Source organism: Schistocerca cancellata, chromosome 1, assembly GCF_023864275.1.
Source record: "Schistocerca cancellata isolate TAMUIC-IGC-003103 chromosome 1, iqSchCanc2.1, whole genome shotgun sequence".
Classification (NCBI taxonomy): Eukaryota; Metazoa; Arthropoda; class Insecta; order Orthoptera; family Acrididae; genus Schistocerca; species Schistocerca cancellata.
Window position 1 is genome coordinate 910,962,808 of NC_064626.1, and position 26,380 is coordinate 910,989,187.

General features: G+C 39.1%; 1 protein-coding gene across 2 annotated transcripts in view; it reads left to right on the top strand.

The window, feature by feature from the left end:
• The window catches only part of LOC126191186 (armadillo repeat-containing protein 5-like), a 215,914-nt gene that overhangs the window by 67,362 nt on the left and 122,172 nt on the right, over positions 1-26,380 (top strand). For both annotated transcript variants that reach the window (XM_049931967.1, XM_049931977.1), the window contains 2 exons: positions 5,814-6,065; positions 19,009-19,258. In XM_049931967.1, the coding sequence (XP_049787924.1) occupies positions 5,814-6,065; positions 19,009-19,258 (502 nt within the window). The remainder of the gene's footprint in view (positions 1-5,813; positions 6,066-19,008; positions 19,259-26,380) is intronic.

The window sequence follows — 26,380 nt, forward strand, 5'->3', positions numbered from 1 at the left end:
TTCCAGCATATATCCATTGCAGGAACAAAACTCAACCAGCCATCCCACAGGATCGGCTTGTAGTTTTCAGTGCTGTTCTTCCTCTCCACATTGCATCGAGAATGCTTGTTTTTGTAACCATGCTCTCCTGGACTCGGTTGACAGCCCACTGCTCTGTTTCTCTGCCCACACAGCTCTGGTCTCCTGGCCCTCAAGAAGTTGATCATCCCTGCCAGATGGCATGGAAGTGGGCTTCCAATGAATGATCAACTACATGGTAATCTCGAAATGTGCAGGGAACCGCAAAATAGTCCCCCTTGTTAATCCTATAATACTGGGGTATTATAAGAGCGAAACAAATGGCCTTGATGGATTCTCACCTCCCCCTCATCACTCCACCACTTTTGATGCAAGAAAATGCCCCAAGATACAAATGCTACTTAAATTCTGTCGGGCATCTAAAAACTAAAACTACATAGGACACACTGCTTGACACAAGAATGGAATGCTGGTACTGGCCAGCTTAGTTTGAGCCAGATGGAGCCTTATTCCCCTTACTTGTACCAGTAAGGTAACAGGAATCTCATGACTTCAAAAGGCCCCACAAACCTAGGCATCAACTTACTGCTGACCTTACCAGCTGCCTTACTTGCAGCTTGCAGTGCCAAAATTTATTATAATGACCAGATCACCCAGCTTAAAATTGTCTGGCTGTCAACATCTGTTGTACTGACTAGCCTCCTAGGAACAAGTCCAGTGGATGTTATTTTTAGCCTGTTTCCAATTCTTAGTTACCTCATCAGGTAATACATTCTCCAGTAACAGTTCATTGATTGACAATAAATTGCTCAAAGGAGAATTGACCCTAAATGCGAGGAGTAATTCAGCCAGAGTGGCTTTGTGCACCTCGTGCTTAGCCATGTTGAAGGCCATCATTAACCAACGCAGGGATTTATCGCAGCTTGTCTGATGGCCACCTTAATATGCAGTGAAGGTAGCCCTTAGATTCCTGATTACCGTCTCTGTGTAAGGAAGATTCAGATAGTAAGGACTAGTTTTACAATGCTGGATTCCAATTCATATGCAATATCTGTTACAGGCCTTTGAGATGAAAGTTTTGACATTATCAGGAATGATCACCCAACATAGCCCAAACTCATTAAAAACATTTCGATGTACTCTATAGCTGGCTGGTGATAGCCACACTCGTTGGAAAAAAAGCATGTACAGTGGCTGAACACTTTGACCCAAACTAATAAATACTTAAACTGTGTCTTAGTATGTAGCAGAAGTCTGACAAAATTGACATATGTCTTCTCAAACAGTCTCTCCATGGATTTAGAAGTTAGAAGGTCAACCTTGGTGTTTTGGGGAGCCATACTCACAGCACAGATTTTGTGCAACTGATCCCTCTCCTTAATCTCAGCACCCATGTTCTTCCAAATAAATTTATCCCAAATCTTCTCCCTGGTCTTGAAAATTCCCAAAGGCCCCTCACCATGTGAAGCATGGAAATATTTGAATATGTATGCCACCAACTGATCTGGTACGACCACTTTCAGCTTCCCATTGTACCACGCAATGCAGCCTACTTCATTGTCTTTCAGTACCGGTCTAAGTGTTTCCTTTCTCTGCAGTTGTCCTTTAACATCTTCTATAGTAGACTGCTGTTTGCAGTATTGTTTGATCATCTGAAATAAGGCTGGAGAATGGTGTAGGATAAGGTTGATGCTTTGTGGCTGATTTCCCAACAGTGAGCTAAAGTCCAAGTACTCAGTCCATGATTTGGAACAAGAACATTAGGCTAAGGCTTAGAAGGCAAAATTATAGTAACTATTTTGTAAATTACAATGAAATAGGATGAAAAACAGACACTGTTTATACAGGGTGTGTAACATTAAGAGACAACAAGCTTTCTAATCACTAATAGTGCTCCAACTGTCAAACAGTATCAACTTTCACAGCAGTGAGTGTTCTGACTGTATGTATTGACTGTGTTAACATTGTTAACCTCTTCTATTTACTTGTCCTCATATTTTATTCATTATTAGATGGTAACCCACTTGAAGTTCTGAACTGTGTTACAAGACAGAGATTGTAGCTAAGCTTTCAGACAATGTTCTTCCTGGAAAAAAAGTCACTGTGCCAAGAGCTGGTGGTATTTGTAATTTTGTTTTTGCATTGTGTAGCTGGAGCAGCCCATACAGTTACTGTTTGTCACATCTTTTGTGCACTGCCAAGTTTCAACAGAAAGTCACGGTACCTTTCCCATTCCAAACAAAATCATTTTTAAATCAGAATTTTATGTGCCCATTTGATACAGCACTCCCAAATTAGACTAGCTGGTATTTGTTTCATTGGTATGTATTTACCGGGACAGTAAGACATGAATAAAAAACTGCAATCCGGCAGCGACGCAGTAGTGTGGCATACTTGGTGGTAGCAGTCAGTGCAGGCCAGGGCAATGATGTGGCTCCTTGAGTACTAGTTATAAATTGAGTTTTACCGTCTTTATGAATACATATTGATGAAACAAATATTGCACTAGACGAATCTGGGATTGCTCTATTGAATGGGCATGTTAAATTCCACATTAAAAATAATGTTGTTTGTAATGCAAAACAATCCAACATTTTCTGTTGACACTGGGCGTAGCATGAAAGATGTGATGAGCACTATTTGTCTGGGTTGACTCAAGCAACACCATGCAAAACCGAAATTGGAAAGATCTGCGGAAACTCAAGGCAAAATGCATCTTGATGATTCTTAGGAGATATGCCTAAAAACAAAGGTGATGTGACTTACCAAACGAAAGCGCTGGCAGGTTGATAGACACACAAACAAACACAAACATACACACAAAATTCAAGCTTTCGCAACTAGCGGTTGCTTCATCAGGAAAGAGGGAAGGAGAGGGAAAGACGAAAGGATGTGGGTTTTAAGGGAGAGCGTAAGGAGTCATTCCAATCCCGGGAGTGGAAAGACTTACCTTAGGGGGAAAAAGGACAGGTATACACTTGCGTACACACACATATCCATCTGCACATACACAGACACAAGCAGACATCCATATATCCATATATGGATGGATACCTGTCCTTTTTCCCCCCCTAAGGTAAGTCTTTCCCCTCCCGGGATTGGACTGACTCCTTACCCTCTCCCTTAAAACCCACATCCTTTCATCTTTCCCTCTCCTTCCCTCTTTCCTGATGAAGCAACTGGGGGTTGCAAAAGCTCGAAATTTTGTGTGTGTGTTTGTGTTTTTTTTATTGTGCCTATCTACCAGCGCTTTCCTGTTTGGTAAGTCATGGAATCTTTGTTTGTAATATATTTTTCCCATGTGGAATATTTTATATATATACCTAAAAACAAAGATGATGTGACTTACCAAATGAAAGTGCTGGCAGGTCGACAGACACACAAACGAACACAAACATACACACAAAATTCAAGCTTTCGCAACAAACTGTTGCCTCATCAGGAAAGAGGGAAGGAGAGGGAAAGACGAAAGGATGTGGGTTTTAAGGGAGAGGGTAAGGAGTCATTCCAATCCCGGGAGCGGAAAGACTTACCTTAGGGGGAAAAAGGACAGGTATACACTCACGCACACACACACATATCCATCCGCATATACACAGACACAAGCAGACATTTGTAAAGGCAAAGAGTTTGGGCAGAGATGTCAGTCGAGGTGGAAGTACAGAGGCAAAGATGTTGTTGAAAGACAGGTGAGGTATGAGCGGCGGCAAATTGAAATTAGAAATTAGCGGAGATTGAGGCCTGGTGGATAGCAAGAAGAGAGGATATGCTGAAGGGCAAGTTCCCATCTCCGGAGTTCTGACAGGTTGGTGTTAGTGGGAAGTATCCAGATAACCCGGACGGTGTAACACTGTGCCAAGATGTGCTGGCCGTGCACCATGGCATGTTTAGCCACAGGGTGATCCTCATTACCAACAAACACTGTCTGCCTGTGTCCATTCATGCGAATGGACAGTTTATTGCTGGTCATTCCCACATAGAACGCTTCACAGTGTAAGCAGGTCAGTTGGTAAATCATGTGGGTGCTTTCACACTTGGCTCTGCCTTTGATCGTGTACACCTTCCGTTGTAAAACCTGTCCCATGCACCCTCCCACCACCACCTATTCCAGTCCTGTAACCCGGAAGGTGTACACGATCAAAGGTAGAGCCACGTGTGAAAGCACCCACGTGATTTACCAACTGACCTGCCTACACTGTGAAGCGTTCTATGTGGGAATGACCAGCAACAAACTGTCCATTCGCATTAATGGACACAGGCAGACAGTGTTTGTTGGTAATGAGGATCACCCTGTGGCTAAACATGCCTTGGTGCACGGCCAGCACATCTTGGCACAGTGTTACACCGTCCGGGTTATCTGGATACTTCCCACTAACACCAACCTGTCAGAACTCCGGAGATGGGAACTTGCCCTTCAGCATATCCTCTCTTCTCGCTATCCGCCAGGCCTCAATCTCCGCTAATTTCTAATTTCAATTTGCCACCGCTCATACCTCACCTGTCTTTCAACAACATCTTTGCCTCTGTACTTCCGCCTCGACTGACATCTCTGCCCAAACTCTTTGCCTTTACAAATGTCTGCTTGTGTCTGTATATGCGGATGGATATGTGTGTGTGTGTGCGCAAGTGTATACCTGTCCTTTTTTCCCCCTAAGGTAAGTCTTTCCGCTCCTGGGATTGGAATGACTCCTTACCCTCTCCCTTAAATCCCAAATCCTTTCGTCTTTCCCTCTCCTTCCCTCTTTCCTGACGAGGCAACCGTTGGTTGCGAAAGCTAGAATTTTGTGTGTATGTTTGTGTTTGTTTGTGTGTCTATCAACCTGCCAGCGCTTTTGTTTGGTAAGTCTCATCATCTTTCTTTTTAGATATATTTTTCCCACGTGGAATGTTTCCCTCTATTATAACAAAGATGATGTGACTTACCAAATGAAAGTGCTGGCAGGTCGACAGACACACAAACGAACACAAACACACACACAAAATTCAAGCTTTCGCAACAAACTGTTGCCTCATCAGGAAAGAGGGAAGGAGAGGGAAAGACGAAAGGATGTGGGTTTTAAGGGAGAGGGTAAGGAGTCATTCAAGTCCCGGGAGCGGAAAGACTTACCTTAGGGGGAAAAAAGGACGGGTATACACTCGCACACACACACATATCCATCCACACATATACAGACACAAGCAGACATATTTAAGGTCTTTAAATATGTCTGCTTGTGTCTGTATATGTGTGGATGGATATGTGTGTGTGTGCGAGTGTATACCCGTCCTTTTTTCCCCCTAAGGTAAGTCTTTCCGCTCCCGGGACTTGAATGACTCCTTACCCTCTCCCTTAAAACCCACATCCTTTCGTCTTTCCCTCTCCTTCCCTCTTTCCTGATGAGGCAACAGTTTGTTGCGAAAGCTTGAATTTTGTTGTGTGTGTTTGTGTTTGTTTGTGTGTCTGTCGACCTGCCAGCACTTTCATTTGGTAAGTCTCATCATCTTTGTTTTTAGGTATATTTTTCCTACGTGGAATGTTTCCTTCTATTATAACCATATATATATATATATATATATATATATATATATATATATATATATATATATATATATATAGTGTCTGACATGGATATGGATTGGTGTGCGATTTATATTTGCATGCAATTGATGTTTCATGTAATGCTCATGAATCTTAGGATAAAAGTTTGTACTGTACTGTGCAGAAATCCCAATAAAGACTTTGCCAGAAGAAAAAAAAAATGAACAGTAATGTAATTAATGAGTTCAGTCACATAAATAACTTTTCTTTGTTTTAGGACACATGCACTCCATGCACTAGTACAATTTGCATATGATGATCTGGGCATGACAGAGTTGCTGCAGGCTGGACTTTTTGGAGCACTATCAACACACCTAGCAGCATCTGTAGAACGTTGTGGTCCTAATCATGCACACAAAATTCACGAAAAAAACAGGGATAGATCATCCAGCCATCAGAGCAACAGAAAGAGAGTTCGTGTTAGCAGCCCAAGCTATGTTGCTGTTAAGAAAGAGCGACAGCTTAGCAGGTATTATGTTTATTATAGTTTTAAAATTTCCACACAAAAGAATCTAACATTACAGTAAGCAGGTAACAAAAGTGACACCCAAGAAAAAAAAATAGTGGAGAAGATGCTCAATAGTAACAATAGAATCTTGAGATTTTAAACCCCAAACAGGAGACAGGGGGCGAGAGTTTTGGAGTAGAGAGAAAGAAGAAAGAGAAGGAGTGAGAAAGAAAGAAGGAGAGGGGGGATTACTGATAGAAATCAGTCTGTGAAGTGGGTCACAGATGTCCTAGTTATTAAGAGCAGTGCTTGTACAGTACACAGTTTTAACCAGCCAAGAAATTGTGTAACAGCTCATCTCCACAGTAGGCTAATTTTTCATTCTAGAATTAAAATACATTGGAAGGTGTCAGCAGAATGAGTCTGCATGCCTCTTATCATTGCTTTCCTAATGTTTGTGAAATAGTTAATCACCATGGGCTAAGATGAAATCTGAGGAAGACATGGAGTCTGTCCAGGTAGCCTTGTTCATCAATTGCAATGTCACCTGTAAGGTATTCATTACATCTTCAGTTAGAAATTCTATGGGTGTTTATAGATTAATACAGTTTATTTGTAAATTTTTGTATAGCATACATTCAGTAGTGTGTAGTACACAAATAACTATTGACCATAAAGTCCTGCTTTGCCATTGTTTAGTTGAAATGTCGATTGTTTTTTGTTAACTGTATTGTAGTTCTAATGAGATGCATCAGCATGTTTTCCAATTATCTTGTCCTATCTAAATTGTACTTTGTGTGGCAAACTGCAGGAATAGTTGTGCATGTTGGGTGAAGTTATCAAATTACATAAGTAACAAATATGAATAAAAATTTCAAAGTAATTCAAGTGTTTGACACTTTCATGGGTAGTCGATGCTCACAGTAGTTAGGTTTTGACCCCTTGAGTATGTGGTAGTACTCAGCCTTAGTTCAGCATCGTAATACGTGACGTACTGCAACTGTTTTCTTCTTTACATACTTTTACACTATAACATTCATTACTGTCATAAACTTATAACTATACTTACTTGTGGTGCAATTCTTTCTTATGTTTATATGGTGCCTAACACTCTACGAGCATTTATCTTTCTTCACTTTAGAATGTGTCGATGCATTATTCCCTGGAAGAAAAATCTTAATACCAACTTAAAACTGTATCTTCGTAGATAAGTGTATAGTGGCTTGTTGGCTACTAATACCATTTTCATATATTCATCTATGTATTCATTCACTTCAGTGTGCAATTGTGTTATCACAAAACTTATTTCATGTCGTGTGTATGTCTGCTTACCTTATAAATCTGAAAGATAAAGTGTATTAGAGGCATTGACCTCTTATTCAGTTTGTCACTGTACTCGCTTGTTTACCTGCAGCAAGACTTTTCTCGTCCATCAAGTATAATTAGTGTGTGCACTTTCAGTACTTAAATTTTTAAAAATTGTACATATATAGATATAATGTATGTAGTAGCATAGCTTAAGTAAATATCTTGTAGTTTAGCATCCTTTCCTGTGTGTATAATCCTGTAGCTTATCTTTGTGTGCTTGTGTGCTTGTGTGTGTGTGTGTGTGTGTGTGTGTGTGTTTGTGTGTGTTTGTGTATGGTGTAGATAGTCGTAGTTGTAGTACAGACTCTCTCTTAATTTTGTATCTCCCTGTTTTCTCAATAGGCTGTACAAATGCTGGTGCGGACCGTAGCTCATAAGGTTTGTTTGTTTTGGGCACTCCAACACTTCCAGGTTTGCCTGTCTAGCATACATGCGCCTGCGGTTTGCTGACTAGTCTGCTCCCCAATGCGTATGCGCTGCGCCACTCTGATAGAACTCGCTTCGCGGCGAGTTGTGTATTGCATTGCACATTACCATGCATTTCACAAGTTCATTTATTTGTTTACAACTGGGCTACGTTCAAGGCGAAGAATTGTGTTTAGACTATCGTCATCTCTAGACACATAAAAGTAAAATTCTTCCTTGTTACAACCACTCATTTTATCGTTTACACATTTAACTCTTAAGAAAAAACACAGACAGAAATTTTCGTTAACAACTAACAACATAAATTCTGGAATGTGACTTTCCAGCAACCTAAATCTAATATTATTATACATATATACAACTTAGAGGGTATAAAGCCCTTCTTCAATATATAAACATTCTCAAGTCTTTGTGTGGGTAAATGCCCTTGTCTTTACCCATGTTCAAGTGTACCAGTCTGTCTGCTTCTGGATAGGGTGGTTGCCACTTATGGTTCAGTTTTCCAATTTTTGTGGATTTGGGATGTGTTCTAAGTAACACCTTTTGTTCTATATAAAATAGTGTTGTACGTTTCAGCTTTCTGTCATAAATTCCTTTCCTATAGTTAGCCCAGGCTTCAAGGTTAATTACTGCGTGTCGTATTTTATCCTCCAGTGATAATTCCTGTATCAGTATCTTGGGCGAAGGTTTCTCCTACTCATCTACTTGTTTGGAATTGAACATCAGCTCATTTGGTGTAAATCTAGTTGATGTATGAGGAAGGTTGGTAACAACGTGTAAGAAGGGAGTGACATATTCAATCCTGTATGTTTACGAGGTATGTAGGTCCTGACAAACCTGTTGCATTCCTTAAAAAAACGTTTCTATGGGGTATGCTTCGGGATGGAATTTGGATACTAAAATGTGTTTCATTTGGTTGGAATCTACAAACTCTTTCTAATTACATCCAACAAAATATGAGGCATTATCTGTTACATGACTTTTGTTTTTCTTACTCTTGCAAAGTAATCCTCTTTGATTCATTTTATAATTGAACTGGCTGTAGTGTTCTGAATAGCATACAATTTTATGTATTTGTTGAAAATATCATACAGACCTACTATATACAGGGCTATTACAAATGATTGAAGCGATTTCATAAATTCACTGTAGCTCCATTCATTGACATATGGTCACGAGACACTACAAATACGTAGAAAAACTCATAAAGTTTTGTTCGACTGAAGCCGCACTTCAGGTTTCTGCCACCAGAGTGCTCGAGAGCACAGTGAGACAAAATGGCGACAGTAGCCGAGAAAGCGTATGTCGTGCTTGAAATGCACTCACATCAGTCAGTCATAACAGTGCAACGACACTTCAGGACAAAGTTCAACAAAGATCCACCAACTCCTAACTCCATTCGGCGATGGTATGCGCAGTTTAAAGCTTCTGGATGCCTCTGTAAGGGGAAATCAACGGGTCGGCCTGCAGTGAGCGAAGAAACGGTTGAACGCGTGCGGGCAAGTTTCACGCATAGTGATGTGAAAGATTCAGTGTTAAACCTCCTCTACCAAGAAACGTGCCAGAACTGCAAGCTTGCATCAACAATGCTTTCGAACTCATTGATGGGGACATGCTGCGCCGAGTGTGAGAGGAACTTGATTATCGGCTTGATGTCTGCCAAATCACTAAAGGGGCACATATCAAACATTTGTGAATGCCTAAAAAAAACTTTTTGAGTTTTTGTATGTGTGTGCAAAGCATTGTGAAAATATCTCAAATAATAAAGTTATTGTAGAGCTGTGAAATCGCTTCAATCATTTGTAATAACCCTGTACTTTACGCCACCCTTACCTCTGGGATAGGGTCCAGTCACATCCAAAGACACCTTTTCTGGAGGCCTTTAGCCTCAATGGTATGTAGTTTACTCTGTTTGGAGATTTTGGTATATTTTGTTTTCTGGCAGACAATACACTTTCTTACCACCTGTAGTACTCTTCATCTAAGGTTGGGGAAATAACAGTATTTACCTATTTTGTCAGTGCACTTTGGAGTGCCATAATGGCCCCAAGTATTGTGTGTGTATAAGATAAAATCATCCACATATTCCTCTGGCAAACACACACCCCATTGTTCTTATTACGTTTTCATTTCCTTTTATGTACACTATTTTAAAATCGAATTTTTAAATATACTTAAATATACTTATGTCACCTGTCCGTTGGTGTAGCAATTTAAAAGTTAATGAAAACAGTATGGAGTGATGGCCACAGTATACTTTTGTGTATTTTCTCCAAAGGAAATGTTCAAAATTTTAAAGGACCAAGTTACAGCCAAACCCTCCAACTCCGTAATTAAATACGAATGTTCAGCTTCGGATAAGGTGTGTCTGGTGAAGCTAATTGCTTTACAGATGAGTTTTCCCTCTTCTTCTGCCATTTAAAAAAGGCATGCACCCATACCTTGAGAAGATGTGTTGGTGCATAAACAAAAATTCTTCTTCGTGTCTGGTTGAGATAAAATATTAGCATTTAATAAGGCTTGCTTGATGTTCTCGAAATCGGTTTGACTTTGCTTGTCCCATAACCAAGGTCTGTTTTTCCAGACAAGATTGAGTAAACCATCACTGTTCGTAACTTTGTTAGGATGAATTTCCTGAAAGTTTTTTAGGATCTGGCAGTATGCATTCCAAAGAGATTATGTGTCCTATAAATGTTATCTTTCCTTCTCTGAAATTAGATTTCTTGAGATTTGCTGTTACTTCATGTTTGGAAAAGTGGCTCAAAACTTTTTCAATTAATCTTAAGTGTTCTATCCAAGTGGGTGAGGCGACTAAAAGGTCGTCCACCTTACTCAAATGTTTGGGCCCTAACACTTCGTCCAGAGCAGAGATAAATACACGTGCACTTACACTCAATCCAAATGGTAATACTTGAAATTCAAAGCTCCTGCCCCACATATGAAGGTGGTATACTTCCGACTTTCTTCACGTAGTTTATTTGCCAATATGAGGACTGGATATCGATTGTAGTAAGAAATTTAGCATCATGGAATTTCATAAGCTTTTCCCCTAAATTGTATGGACGTGTTCGAACTGGTACAATAATCGTATTTATGTTACGTGTGTCGAGGAACAAGCACACCTGGCCATCTGGCGTACTCACGGCCAAAATAGGACTACAATAAGGGGAAATTGATGGTTTGTATTATGCCCCATTCAAGTGTCCTGTTAATCTCTTTTCTTACTGCTTCCCTCTTTGTCCATTGTGTAGGGTATGAAGTAGAACAAAAAGTTTCATGAGGATATACTTCCATTTTTTACACAAAATCCTTAATGATACCTGGTCTTTTTTCAAACACATATATGTATGTAAGTATCAGTTCCCTAAGTTCTGCTTGCTGTTTTTGAGACGAGCATTGTGATTCACTTACCTTTGTGTTTCTTGTGTCGACGCTTACCTCTTCTGCTTCTGACTGTTCATTATCGTATGTATTGACAAACATGGCTATGGGATTTACCAACTGAACCTCAAAGTTGTGAGTAACTTCAGTTTTACGTCTGCCAGTACTCCCCGTGATTAAGTCTATTGCAAATAATTGGTTATGTACGGTGAAATGACATTTGCCCTTGTCTGAATCAGTTTGTACTTGGTATGTCCTAAATGTATCCATACCTATTAAAAAAACAACTATTAGTTTCTCTATCACAAAATTGCATCCTACAGAAAACTGTCCTAATTGGATGGGAATTAAAGCTTGTATTTTGACTCCTTTCTATTATGACCAGTTGAATGGAGCTGGGTTGAATACTTCATGTCTGAGCCTCTCTTGTATGGCATCAGACCAATATTTATCCAGAAAGGCTCTCTAAAGCTAATTTATAGTAGTGGCAATGTTCCGCCATATCCATAGCCAATAGTAGAACGTCACCATGTGTGTATGCAACAACAAATATAATTTTCTGGGCTTCGATCCAGGTATGAGGTAAAACATTTCAAAATGCTCTGATAAAGACCATGGGGTTTGTTCTTTTCCCTTCAGAGGTAAATAAGGAAATTGTCGATGCCTAAGTAATCCCTCATCTGCATGTAATGTTGACAAACACACCACACTGTAGTGACAGTCGCTTGTGACATGGCGCATGGCAATTGCACTTGCTCTACAGGTACAGCTGCTGGCAGGTGTTGCTGCAGTCTGCAACCTTCGCTATTTTACTTCGACGGGCTAGCCACATATTGTGGGTAACCGGTGAAAGGATCTGACTTCTCTAAAAGCATGTTTTTTTTCCTGTCAAATGTTGTTTTGGAATGTCAGTAGTTTTAGCAGTACTGCCTTTTAACCTTTCCTCTGCTTCCTTGAAACCTGAATCTATTTTAGCTAGAAATTGACTTTCTTCCTCTTTTATAGCTTTTTCTACTGCATCTACATAAATCTTGTGCTTGGATACTACCTTTTCAGCAAGGGTGCTGCCCTTATCCAGCATTCCAGCTTCAACTTTTTCAGTTATTTCCTTTACATCTACACATAACTTACCTCTGTTTTTTGATGAATTTTGACTCTGAACTTAACTGGTCCACTCTTAGACTTAACCTTTGTACTTCTGTAGGTAAGTTTTTGCACACGTCTTGCAGCTCGCTGACTGTGTCTGTCACATTTGTTTCTGGCACTTCACTAAAGTTTTGTAACTCACCTGCAAGTTGTTTGTGTTTATCGTCTACGGTGATACTCTTTCTGTTAACATATTTATATTGCGGGATACGTTGGTAATTATTTCTTGTTTTAGTTGTTTACCTAGCTCTCAACTTCCTGGATAGTTCGTCAGATAATTCAATGTGTATAGTTTTGCTCATCTCACTGAACTATTCTTGAAATTGTTAAATGCTTGATTTTGCTGTGTAAACTGTTGTCCTATATTTTCCTGATGTTTTGTGAACTGCTGTGTCATACCTTGGTAAGTTGTTATTACACTTTCCTGAAATTCCTCTTGTTTTGTAAACTGTTGTTGCATTAGTTGTATCAAATTGTGTGTCTCACTAGTATTTACATTTTTTTTACAAACTGTTTCCTGTTCTTGCATTTGCGATGTCGTGAGCAAGTAATCAAAACTATTTTTGCTGTTGTGCCTTTCAGATTCACTATTTGATAAAAATGTTTCCCCGTGAGAACTGAGAAATTGTCTCATTGAGCATCATAAAAGTGACATCATGAGTAGTTGTATTACCAGTGTCATCATGTATTGATAGTGGGAAGCCAACCTTATTTTGTACATTGCCATTGGCCAGTTCACAGGTCGGCGCGTTACCTTCAACTTTTGCCAAGCTCGGATTTCCGACATCTTGGCATATTGCATTTTCTAATGAATGTTCAACTATGACCATTTCCTTTGACTCCATTGTGAATAGTTTTTAAAAAATTATGAATAAAGTTTTTCAAAAATGAAATTTTGTCTGTATCGGTACTTCTCAAATAAAGTAGATTTAGCTGCGTATTCACTACTGAATCTGATTATTATCTGACACAGCCTTATAGAATTTAAATAACTTATCTTGCACTTTAATGATGACTTTGTACAAATTTCATCTGTTCTGTAGAGGATATTAATTGGAAGGAAAAGAGATTATCTACTGCCAGAGAGACAATGCCAAGTGTGGCCATATAAGCATATAGTGTCGCAGCTTTCTATCTTTACTGCTGAAATCAGCATTCCTGGCTCATCTCATTTGTAGCCAGAATTTAATTTTAATTTGCTCCTTCAATGCTTTTATCATTTTGAATCCTGTGGACATGTAACAAATACAGTGAAAGTTTCATTAGTTTCTTGTAACAATAATATGAATCATTTATCTCAAAAATTTTTATCTCAGCAATTGAAAAGTCTGTTCATATTTTGCTTGGCGCCGTCCTTTAAATGGTCACCATTGAATAGGTATGTGGGAATGGAAATTGATTAATAATTGCTTGAATAATTGGAAAAATTGATTGGAAAGATAGTTGAAAGAAATTTGAAGGTACTTTATGAATATGTGCACAATCCTGGGTGAACTTTAACTGATACCAATGTCAACAGACCTCTTATATCAATACAGTCAAGGTCAATAAACTTAATTTGCATTACATATGGCTTCTCGTTAGTTCCCTTGTGTTTAATCTTGATTGTGACAATGTTGAAGTGAGACTGCTCCTCCGGATACCGCGTAAATTCTTCTTGTCTACTCTGAACCTCTTGATGCAGGATTTCGGCAATGAGTGAAATGATGAACAGATAGGAACTGACCTCTTAACTGTGTGAATAAATTTTGCTTTTCTAATAACTTTTTGTAAGACTTTTAATGTATGATTGAAATACACATTTTTAACAATGCGGGTACAAAGGATCCAAGCGTACATCTATATGCTACCACTTCTTGAAACAAAACTGTGAAAATACGTGAATTAATAAATTGGAGAGGGTATTTCTTACTGGAGAGTGTATTTCTTACTGGAGAGTGTATTTCTTACTGGAGAGTGTATTTCTTACTTTGTTTCATACAGATATTTAACAATGTATCAAAACATTGTCCTTGCCACAAAACAACTCATTAATTTACCTTTGGTGAGTCTATAACTCATTCAGTTTATATATAAGAAAAGAACAAATAATAATAATAATAATAATATGATTCGATATAATGTTTTTTAAAATTGAACCATATACTGATGAAAGTTTTGTGTAATTATAGCAAGTAAATGAAGAAAACTTATTATTCAACAGTCAGTGCCAATCATTTATGATTTTAAAGACATTTGATTTCAACCATAGACATGGTAGAGAACATGGATTTTATGTTGTCCTCTTTCTGCAGTTTATGACAGCAAGAATAATTAAACATTTTTCAATAGAGAATCTAAAGGTTCTTCTGCATTGAAAATGAATAAAGTTTGTGTCATTGTTCAAACCATCCTTCTAAAGTAGTTGCCTGGAAAGAGTGGTGAGAATATTTCTGTTTGTGAAAAAGTGTTGGTAGAGAAGGTGTAAGAAGTGAGAACTGGAGACTGAGCACTTGAAACTTTTAACATCTATTTAGAAGCTTGAAGATAGACATTAAGATATAAAAAATATACTCCATAACCAGTCTTAAGGGATTGCCAAATGCTGACCTGTCACCGTAACTTCTTCTGTCATATAACATCATTTGAATGTGCTATATGTAGTGGTATGGGGTTAGTACATCACTCTCTCAGCCATTGTCAGTTTTCCACACAATGGAGCCACTACATCTTATTTAAGTAGACCTCAGTTGGCATCATGAGGCTGTCGTCTTTCCAGTTCCAGTCCTCCCCCCCCCCCCCCCCCCCCCCCCCCCCCCCAAGAAAAACCCCTACAGTACCAGAAACTGAACCCAGGACCTACGCATGGCAGTCAGCTTTAATGATTACTCAGCTATAGAGGTGGACTCCATATTAAGATGTGCCAAACTTTAGTAAAAACCTTCCAGTTGGTATAATGGAGGCATGAGAAATTTATATCATCATCATCATCATCCTAATCATCATCGACCTTTGGGCATCAGTGGCTAGATAAAAGGTTCTGCTTGACTTTTCTATGTATAAATGTCTTGTTGGAGTTTATCTGCACTATAGGAAACAGTACAGTGTCATTAGCAAGATTAAGGTGGTTCAGATATGTTTTGTTAATACATATTCCTTCTTTGTTTTCCTAATTTAAGGATCTGAAAACTTGTTTTATAGCTGCTAAGAATAGTTTGGATGATGAGGAATTTCTTAACTGACTTCTAATTATTTCTGAATTTCCCACTATGCTAAACTCTGATGCAAGCTGGATATATTTTGATTCATTTTCCTGTTTCTTAAGTATTGTGAAATATTAGAATCTTAAAATTCTTAATAGCTTTACCATTTCCAGCCAGAAATTTCTGTACATTATAGGAAATCAGGCACAAAAATGTGAATGATTAATTTGTTCATGACTCCATTTGTTTTTTTGCAAGTATGTATTCAGACATGGAAAAAAGGAATCAGTAGGGTAGCACATGTGAAACATTAACTTTGCTTAAACATGATAGGAATGGTCTTGTAGAATGTAAATACTTCTCTCTCTCTCTCTCTCTCTCTCTCTCTCTCTCTCTCTCTCTCTCACACACACACACACACACACACACACACACACACACACACACCTATGCCCCTATGTGGTCATAGCTAGACTAATCGTGCTGATGCAGTTTTTTGCCTTGTGGACTGTTTGTGGTGGAGAGGTAGTGTCATTTGGGGTGGGTAGAGGGAGAGGAAGGCAGGAGGCAAGGAGAGGGGCTTGGGGTTGATGGCTTGTGGCTCAGGGGGAGATGGGCAGTTTGTCGACGTAATGTCAAGAAGGGTGGGCAGGAATGCATGGGGGAGAGTTGGCAGGTATATGGGCTGGCATTATTGTTGTGAGCTTAATCAACTATATTCTGACCCACAACAGCTTTTCCTTTGAAGGGAAGGTTGACAAACAAACCTGTGGCACAGCCACAACCACATGGTACCTACTATACCAGCCTGTTTATGGGCCATCTAGAGGAAATCTTCCTGGCCTTCCAACACTCTCAACCTCATGTCCGCTTCAGGTTCATTCATGATCTCTTCATAGTCTGAACTCAGAGCCAAGACACTCTTTTCACATTCCTTGACGATCTCAGCACCTTTTCTCTCATCCGCTTTGCCTGGTCTCCTCTATCCAACACGTCACCTTCCTGGATACTGACATCCACCCTTCTGATGGTTTCATCCACACCTCTTTCTACATTAAACCCACTAACCATGAACAGTACCTGCATTTTGGCAGCTGCCATCCCTTCTACACCAAAAAATCCATCACACGCAGCCTAGCCACCCGTGGATGACATATCTGCAGTCACGAGAACTCCATTTCCCAATATGCTGAAAGTCTTCTTTAATCCTAAAATACTAACTTTGCTTAAATATTTCTATGGAATATTATTGGACATTATAGTAATGACATGATATTTCTGCAAGACAGCAGAATGTTAGATTCAGGTAATGATGTGATTACAGGTAGAGTTGTGATAAGCTGGTTTTTTGTTTGTAAAATGTTTCATGCTTGACAACAAGCTCACACATTTATGAAATCACAAGAGGACACAATGTTCTTAAAGAGGAATTCTGTATACAGAGAGATAGCTATTTGTGTATCTTCAATGGGAGAGAATAATTCAGAAACAAAATTTTTGATGCTAAATCAATTAATTATGATACAGGGAAGAGTGAATGTCAAACCCTGAATGAAAGACAATCTCGGGAATATGTTACATACACAGTTTGTTGACTATGTAATGTTTAACAGCAAATTTTTGCTTTTATTTATTTCATCATCATCATCATCATCATCATCATGTGCTCTGCCTGTCGGTGGGTTTCTGATACCACTGCTGCTATTTGAGCATGTTTCAGGCCAACTACCAAGTGAAGTGGCACAGTGGTTAGTACACTGGACTTGTATTTGGGAAGATGATGGCATCTGGCCACTCTGATTTAGATTTTTTGTGATTTCCCTAAATCACTTCTAGCAAATGCTGAGATGGTTTCTTTGAAAGTTCACAGCTGATTTCCTTCTCCATCCTTCCCTAATCCAATGGGACTGATGACCTCACTGGTTCTCTCCCCCAAATCAACCAGCCAACCAACCAGGCCAGCTGCTTCGTAGTCTCATAGTCAAGCACCTTTCTCTTTTTACTTCATTCAGCATTTTTATTCTTCCTATTTTCTTCTGTCTTTCCACTGTACCTTCAATAGCTGTTGTCAGAATTTATTTTCCTTGAAATGTATGTCCCACGCAGTTTATTTTGCTTTTTGTAACCAGGTTGGAAGATGTTGTAACCCTATATAGTGCGTGCTCATACTTGAACAGTGTAAGCCTTGATTGCCGGCCTAAAGAGTCTGCCTCATGTTGGCACAGATGGTGCACCACGCGCTGTAACATGTGCAAACAGCTGTATATAGGCCAGCATACTGTGCACTCAACTGCTCTAATGTTTTTGTGACTATGGAGCATTTCACTGTTAGACTGTGCATTAATATTTATTATGACACCATTCAGTGTGCCCGCATTTTCCTTTATGTGGAGGTGAATTAAAAGGTGGTTGGTGGGAATTGTAATATTGTGTTTGTGCAACATTACGATAGAAGAGTTTTTTGATCTTTACCCTCTCCAGTGCTTCACTTGATCCATCCATTTTGTTGTCTTCATTCTCCTCCAGTACCACATCTCAAATTCTTCATTTATATCTCTTTCTCTCTTCTTCAGTAACCAGCCTTCTGAGCTGTATGGAAAAATGTTTCAAATAAAGCATTTAACCAACCTTCCTGTTCCAGCTTCAGCTTACTCCACAATAAGCATTTGTTTTTTGGAAAGCTTGCTTTGCGATTGCAGTTCTTGATCTCGTATCTCTTTCCCTCAACCAGTTATTTGTTAGTGTGCTCTCCAAATATCTGTACTGTGCAACCAGTTCAAGTTGACTTTCTGTTGAAGAAGAAAAAGAAGAAGAAATAAGAAATAAGATCAAGAGTTGCAATAGCAAAGCAAGATTTACATATATATTTTACTGCAATGTTTCAATGAAAAAGGTTTTCTCCATAAAGGAACCCATTGGGAGATTATATCTGCTGATTTTATTATGCATGTACTTTGAATGGCAGAACATTGCCACAGTGAATAAGTAACTAAACATAACGTTAACTTTTTAATAGTATCCAGCACCTGTAGAGGATTATGAAGTTGATGCTATGGTGACACCCATTGATAATACTTTGACAGTAACACTTCATGTAACTCTCTAAAGCAATGAAACTAAATAGTCTGTACTAGTAAAGAGTGAAAAACTATTGCATGCAAAAACAGTTGGATCCAAAGAGCAGCGTAAAATAATGCAAGAGAAAACTTGGAAACCTAAGCTCTTTCCATCAAATATTGGTTTTCAAACTTCATGCTTAGGAACAAATACAAATCATGTATTAATTGGGATAAAAGTAAAGTAGAACATTGTAAAGTAGGTGATAGATACTGTCTTGTGAAGGATTACAGGTAAATAAATTAGAAACAAATAAGTATAAGTAACTCATTAAAACTATTCCCAAGGTTCTTGCTTCATGTACTACAATTTCTGTATACTGAAATTACTTTTTGCTTTCCTAGGTCGTGGTCATCAGATTGTATGGATGGCAATGATATTCAGATGATAGGAGACTGGAGCCCAACTAGTTCTCATAGCTTTTGTTTCTCACCGGATGGACCATCTTCACCATCTCCAAGTTCAGCTTCGTCTTCTCCACCACCAACACCAACAGAATATGACTGGCCTGATTTATACTCTCCTGTAACAGCTGAATATAATGAAAGCAATGATGAAGAGGAAATGGGACTTCAGGAATCATGGAAAGACATGGTATACACTATGTTCCTCTTATCAAATTAATTATATTTTTGAGTAACTAAAATGTAGCCTTTTCATATTGTGCATGTTCCATAGGCATCGCATGTGTTTTTCTTTGAAAATTAAAATATTTTTAATTTATTTTATTCGTTCAGTAAGTTGTTGTAATGCAAGGTATTTTCTTTTTGTTATGTGCTCTCATTTTGAAGATGTTCACATCCTCAAACTTTGCTTAAATTTTTATATATTTTATCCTGTTAATTTTTTTATCTTTATGTTGCTGCACAGTATGTTTTTTAATATTTAGCTTGGTTGCCAACTCCATTTTTGTTCACATTTGCTTATGTGGAGTGATTTTTTTTTTTTTTTTTGGGGGGGGGGGGGGAGGGGGAGGGGAGGCGAGGCTGTCCATCTGTTGGTCACACTGAGAAAACCATGTACCTGTAATGTTTAGCAATAAGAACCATGATTATATTATCCCACACACATTATAACACCCTTTGTTTTTCAAGTCCCTGTTTGCACTTTGCTCTATTATCTGCAAGATATAGACACTACACAGTTATCTCTGTTAAAACTGTTAGTTAATGTTCGCATATTAGAAAGCATGTTGATAATATTATGAAAAAGGTAGATTGCTACTCACCATACAGTGGAAATGTTGAGTTGCAGACAGGCACAACAAGAAGACTGCTAAACAAGTCAACTTTTGGCCCAAAAGCCTTCTTCTGAATCAGATAACACATGCACAAACATTCATGCAAATGCTACACTCACACCTGACTACTGTCTCTGGCTGCCGAGGACAGACTGGGTTGTCATTTGATGGCTGCAACATAAATCTGAGTTGGTCCATTTCATCCTTTATAGTGCATTTGACTGGTGCAGGAGATTGGTGCTAAACATCAATACCCTTAAATGTTTTCTGTTACCTCCTGACATATGCGAGTCGACATTTGTGGCTGTTGTCTCTTGAGTACTTGCTCCAAAATTTGTGGCTGTCATAAACTGCTGTATCTCTTCTCTTCCTACCTGATATATGAAAGAGGCAAGGTTGTGGTGGTCTTCCACAACTGCCGTAGGGACCAAATTCATGAGTCAGTCATACACCTTTTGTCCGACTTCCTTCTTTTGAATTTGCTCTATGCAGTGGCACCCCTTGATGAATTTCTCTGTTGTTGTGACATCCTTTGCCAGAAGAGCTTGGTACTTGTCTTCTTTGACTTCATTCATCAAATGTGAGATTTTGTCGACTTCTGCCGTATTCGAATTCACAGTGTGGCATAGGGCTAAAATATTATGTATGTGACTGTGTCATAATCTCATAATCTTCACTAAGTGTATTTGTTGCTGATTGTCACCAAATGTGTTATTTTTTCCCTGCATGGAATTTTCCCCAGCTATCGAGCTTATCTTTGTTGTTCTTGAACCGCTGCTAGGCTGTGCACCCAGGTAAAAGTGCATTTGGCAAACACTTCATGTCATCCCACCTGTTGTATTAATGACTTAGTTGAATCCTTTCAGCCATCTCATGAGGTCCTGGTTAGTATGTCTGAAAACCATTGTTGGGGAGGGGGCAGGATTTTTTATTAACGTTTATATTAGTTGCCCTAATATTTTCCTACAGCATTATCCACACATGCAACCAGGGCCCGTAAATTACTGAGGTAAGGTTAACCTGAAAACAGATGTAAATGTAAATGAAGTACCTGTAGTCTGCTTCCACCTGACCGTGTTTCCAGCTCTCCATAGGTGAAGTAAAACTCTTACTCGGTACTGTGATGTAGTGAAGAAGTAGCTACAGAAATTATTTAAGCAATGTTTCAAGAAAAACTCCATGTATTCAGATTTTCTGTGTATCACATGTGCAAAAAACTAGTGCTAAAGCTAAATTGTTTTCTTTCTCCAGCACATAGCCCAGTCCAGATCGAAATCATATCCATGATTATAGAAATTCTATCTCTATGAAATGTCAGCTGAACTAATCAAAGATCGATTAGCCCACCTAAAAGTTGAAAGTTTAATGCTCCACACACTACGTATATTTTGAATATGGACCACACGCAAAACCTGGGATGCTTGAAGTTAACACTAAAGTTCAGTTTTATTCAATTAAAATCCAGTACAGCCATAGTCTCTCACGTGAGAACTTAAAGTTACTTCACATATAGCCATTCAGAGCTTATGCTCATGGTTGCAACTACCATGGCAGGTGAATACATTTGACCCTGTGACAAACTATTCCTGAATTCTGTGAGGGGTTTGCTTCTGTTGCCCCAGTGCAGGTGGCAAACAAAATGCTTTCAGCTTGTCAGCAAGATTGGAAAGCACCTTTCTTGATGCATTAAATTTGTAATAACTCTCTCACATAGAAGAAGGTGTAATTAGATGATTGATGAACACTAACTTCACTTAACAAAGGTTTATTCAGCACTTGCACATACAAGAGTGCAGAGTGAACTGCCTCCAACCAGAACACATACAGTATATATATACGGCTACAGAACATTCCAGTACAATGATTCTTGACATTTGTGGATACTTCTAGAATGTACTTGAATCGACTATTGAAATTAAAATTGTACAATCCAGGTGAGTTTTGAACTCATGACCCTCCATGCAACAGTTTAGTATCATAACTACTACACCACAGTGCTACTCAGTTTCTTCTGCGACATTGCTACCTCCTTAAGAGAACAGCGTCTCGGTGTTACGCCCTCCTAGTCCGGGAACGAGTCATTGGTGCTGCATACTCCGACTCCTGATGACTGATTCTCGCCCTGGCGGTAATCTTCTTAGAACTTCTTTTGCCGCTATGCTCTTCATCACTTTTATGCTTGTTGCCTGTCGCTGGAGGTTTGAATTTACCCTGGGTTGCAGGATCCTTATAGGGCGTCATTCAAAAGACGTGGACTGTATCTCTGATCTTTCGTCGTCTTGTGTCGGGGTCGAAATCTTCAACTTCATAAGTAACATCAGACAACTGTCTTACAACCTCATAAGGTCCAAAGTAGTGCCTGAGGAGCTTCTCAGAGAGACCAACCTTCCGAACAGGAGTGAAGATCCAGATCACGTCACCAGGCTGGTAGACAACAGGGCGGTGGCTCGTGTCATACCTTCGGCGATCATTTTTTGGGCCTGCAGCGTGCTCAGTCGAGCTAACTGCCGAGCTTCCTCAGCTCTGGTTAACACCTGGCCGATGTAGTCATCGTCCACGTCATCAGGATGTAACAGAAACACAGTGTCCATTGTCGTAGTCGCCTCACACCCATGACCAGGAAAAGCGGTGTAAATCCTGTGATGTCTTGTTTGGCGGTTTTGTAGGCAAACATTACAAAAGGTAGCACTTCATCCCAGTTGCTCTGGTCAACATTGACGAACATTGATAGCATATTGGCCAAGGTCTTATTAAGGAGTTCAGTAAGCCCATTAGTTTGCGGATGGTAGGCAGTCGTCATGTGATGAGTAATGTTGCACCGACGGTTTATCTCTGTCACAAGATTCGATTGAAAAGTTTTCCCTTGATCTATAATTAACAACCCTGGGGCACCGTGTTTTATACAATGTCTTCCATGATAAATTTGGCTACCTCGATGCTTCGGCTGTTTTCATAGCTTTTGTAATGGCATAGCATGTCAGATAATCAGTGCAAACAATAATCCAGACATTGGAAATCATCTGTGGAGGTCAGTCCCAACACACTGGAAAGGTGTTTTGGCTGGTGGAAATGGTATGAGTCGGCCAGGTGTTTTCTGAGGAACTGCCTTTCTCCTCTGGCACTCTCAACAGTGCGATACATAGTGATGGACACTCCTAAATAAACCTGGCCAGAAAAATTTCTTGCGGATTCTATCATATGTCTTAATAAATCCTAAATGTCTGGCCTCAGGTGTTCTAATGTTTTTCAGACAACAAGAGACAGTGTGGTATTGGGTTGTAAGGATCGCGTGTCTCTCAAGTCAGTTGCTTGCACTTTGTTGTGTATAACTGATCCTCTTCTCTGGGTAATAAGCTATGTCGATCTCGCAAAAGCTTCTTCTCCGAAGACTATAGCAGGTTAAAGGAATTTATTAAACTACTTCTCTATCCTTGAAATACCTTGGATATTCTTAGAATACTTTTCAGTTCAATCACTTCATATTTTCAACTTCCATAGACAACAACTTCTGCAAGCTAACTTAGTCCTTAAACATTAGACTCCTTTACACATATTCAATATCATTGGTTTAATAGCCAAATAATTTATGAACATCATACATGTGTCTTGCTTCGTTCACAGCCAAGACATGAAGTGAGTTAAAAGTCTCTAGTCTCAAGCGAGTCCAATACGTGAATGTACATAGAAATCTATATTCAGTTGTTCATTAATGTTTCTTACAATCAACACAGACACTAAAGAGCATAGAATACTACATAAACTTTTCTTGTTCTTCTCTATCCGTACACACAAACTCTGTGGACCATACAGCAGGTACCTGTCTGCCGCCGTTAGCCGCCAGGTCCATCTTTTTCTCGTAACTGTTTTTCGATCTGCACATACAAATAGGCAATGCGCAGTAGGGCATATTCGTTTCTCCCATTCCCCTCTAAAATATCAGGTGTTCAAAACGGTTGAAGGCCGAGTGGTTCTAGAATTTACTCCAAAATTCTCCCCTCTTAAATCGAACAAGCGATATTTTATACAATCATTATGTAAATTTATATCACATACAGTTCTAACAATATACATTCCAACATAGATCTTTGTACTTATTTAGAATAAATTTTAGCTAATCTTTCATTTATTCTGCTCTCACCCAATAGAGTGACATCAACCCCGAATATTCCATCGTGATCTGGGAAGTTTTCCTAATAGTTAGGATTGGCTAGGACTCTGTCTCAATTTCCAATCACAAACTCCACGTGTTCACGACACTTGAGTACTTTATTCTAATTCTTTGTACTACTACTTTAGTACGCAATAGTCTTATTATTTGTAAACTTTTTGTAGTCTGGAGGAACTCTGGGCAAAATAAAAGTGGTCCTATTGACACTCATAAAACGTAATAATGCTACCAGAATAATTTCTACAAAATTTTGTGACTTTTGTCACAATACTGTCCTTACCACACTAGAAAGAGTACCTATACCTCACATACGGGTTGATCCTATTTTTCTGTGGTACAGGTCAATCCCCTTCTTGTTGCCCCTGTCCACACGGTATAGGTTAGCCTTTCTTAGGTCTGTCTATCTGCTCTTTTCATCCAATACATGCTGGGTGCGTCCCCCCTGATCCTTCTTGAGTAGGCCTAATGGTTCATTGCCCTAGTATACATCTTCATGTACACTATAACTAAATATTATCTGGTAAAACTAAAACCTACTTCACCCTTCACACTCACTTTTTCATACTTCTCTTTTATACCCTAGAGTGCTCCTTTACTTATCAACTTCTGTGTTTCCAGCATCTAATTCATGCCTACATACATTGTTCAATATATAATATGCTTACTTAGGTTATAAGAGTCCTACGATCCTACAAGTCGTCAGAATATTTGTTAGACTGACATTCCTGAATAATTATCACAATTGTTTCCTCCCTGACTTATTCTCATTAGTTATGCTCCTTATCAACATGATCATTTTTTTCCAGTACTTAGGCAATGTAGAACCATCTCAATGAACAACCATAAGTTCATATTTCTCTATCTGCTCGTTGTTTCCCCCTACAACACTTCACGGTTCTCACATCCTTTTAATCTGGACTTTTATTGTTTGCGTCTTCATGTTATGGTATGTGTATGCGGAAGTGTGTTTGTGTAACCCGATTCTTCGGCCTACTTATATGAAATAAGTTGAAGGTTATTGGAACCATGGAAAACAAGAAGGACTTCAGTGATAGAAGTATATGCATATGGAAAGAGGGAAAGATAGACTGGTACTCAGATGAGAAGTAAGAAAGGAAAAAGTAAAAATAGTTGCTAAGATCGAAGAAGAGAGAGAATATATCCCCAAAGACAGGAAACCCTTCCCACTCCCCTTCCCCAGGATCCCTACTTCGCCGGTACTTGAGTGAGAAGCCGGAGGAGGTGTGATGTTAAACATCTCCTACAGAATAGACATTCTCACCTTCACCTTTGAAGTTCCCGAAGAAAAATCTTAGCAACCCCTTAAGAATGGCGAATGGTGAAGAACCAGTCACACTTGTCTGTGAGGGTTGTCTGAAAGGTGTGGTGTGTGTTTACTGTTAGTCATGCTTGTACTTACATTACCCACCCCTTCTAAAGCTAATATAAACCCTTCCCTATACATCACATCTCATAAAAGGGTAAAAAAAAAACATTCTCTATTACATATAAAATTATGTATCATATTATCACAATTATGTAATGATTCATACAAAATAATATTTTATATTAATCTAATGTGCTTTGCAGTTTATTAATCTGCACCCAGGTTTTCATAGACCAATGGGATAAGAGATTACTTTCAAGGAGTAGCTTAGGCAAAAAAAAGACCTAACTATACGTGGAGAGCGTTGGCTGCTGTTGGCATTATAATCGGGGCCACCGCTGACTAGGGTGGAGCATGCAGGTGACTTAACAGGCACAATCCTCTAACAGCCGAGGACAATTCCTTCCAAATCGTTAGCAGGCACATTCATCCAGAGACTGTGTCAGCTGCTGTCGACATCACAAACAAGACCACCGCTGACTAGAGCGGAGCCTGCAGGCGACTTAACAGGCACAATCCTCTAACAACCGAGGATGTCGTCTCCTAATGGTGGATGATAGGATAGTAAAGAAGTAGAGTAATAGCGTAGTAAGTAGGGGGATAGTGTAAGAAGTTGGTGGAATTTGGTGCAGGAAAATTTTGTTGCAGAAGAAACACCGAAAACAACTAGGGATCTGACGGCTGTCACTCCGCCCGTTAACATAGAACGTTAACGTACCTGGGAAACAGATGTGACTCTGCCTGGATCCCATGGATCTGACATTAACCTCACTCGATTACTTACGGACCAATACTTCTTGTTAAATTTTGTGTGATAGCCTCCCCACAACAAAACAATTTCCACTTTACTAGATAACACAACATCAGGTAAAATTATTTTATTTTCTACAGTAAATTCATCTATAACATTGCTTTCATCAT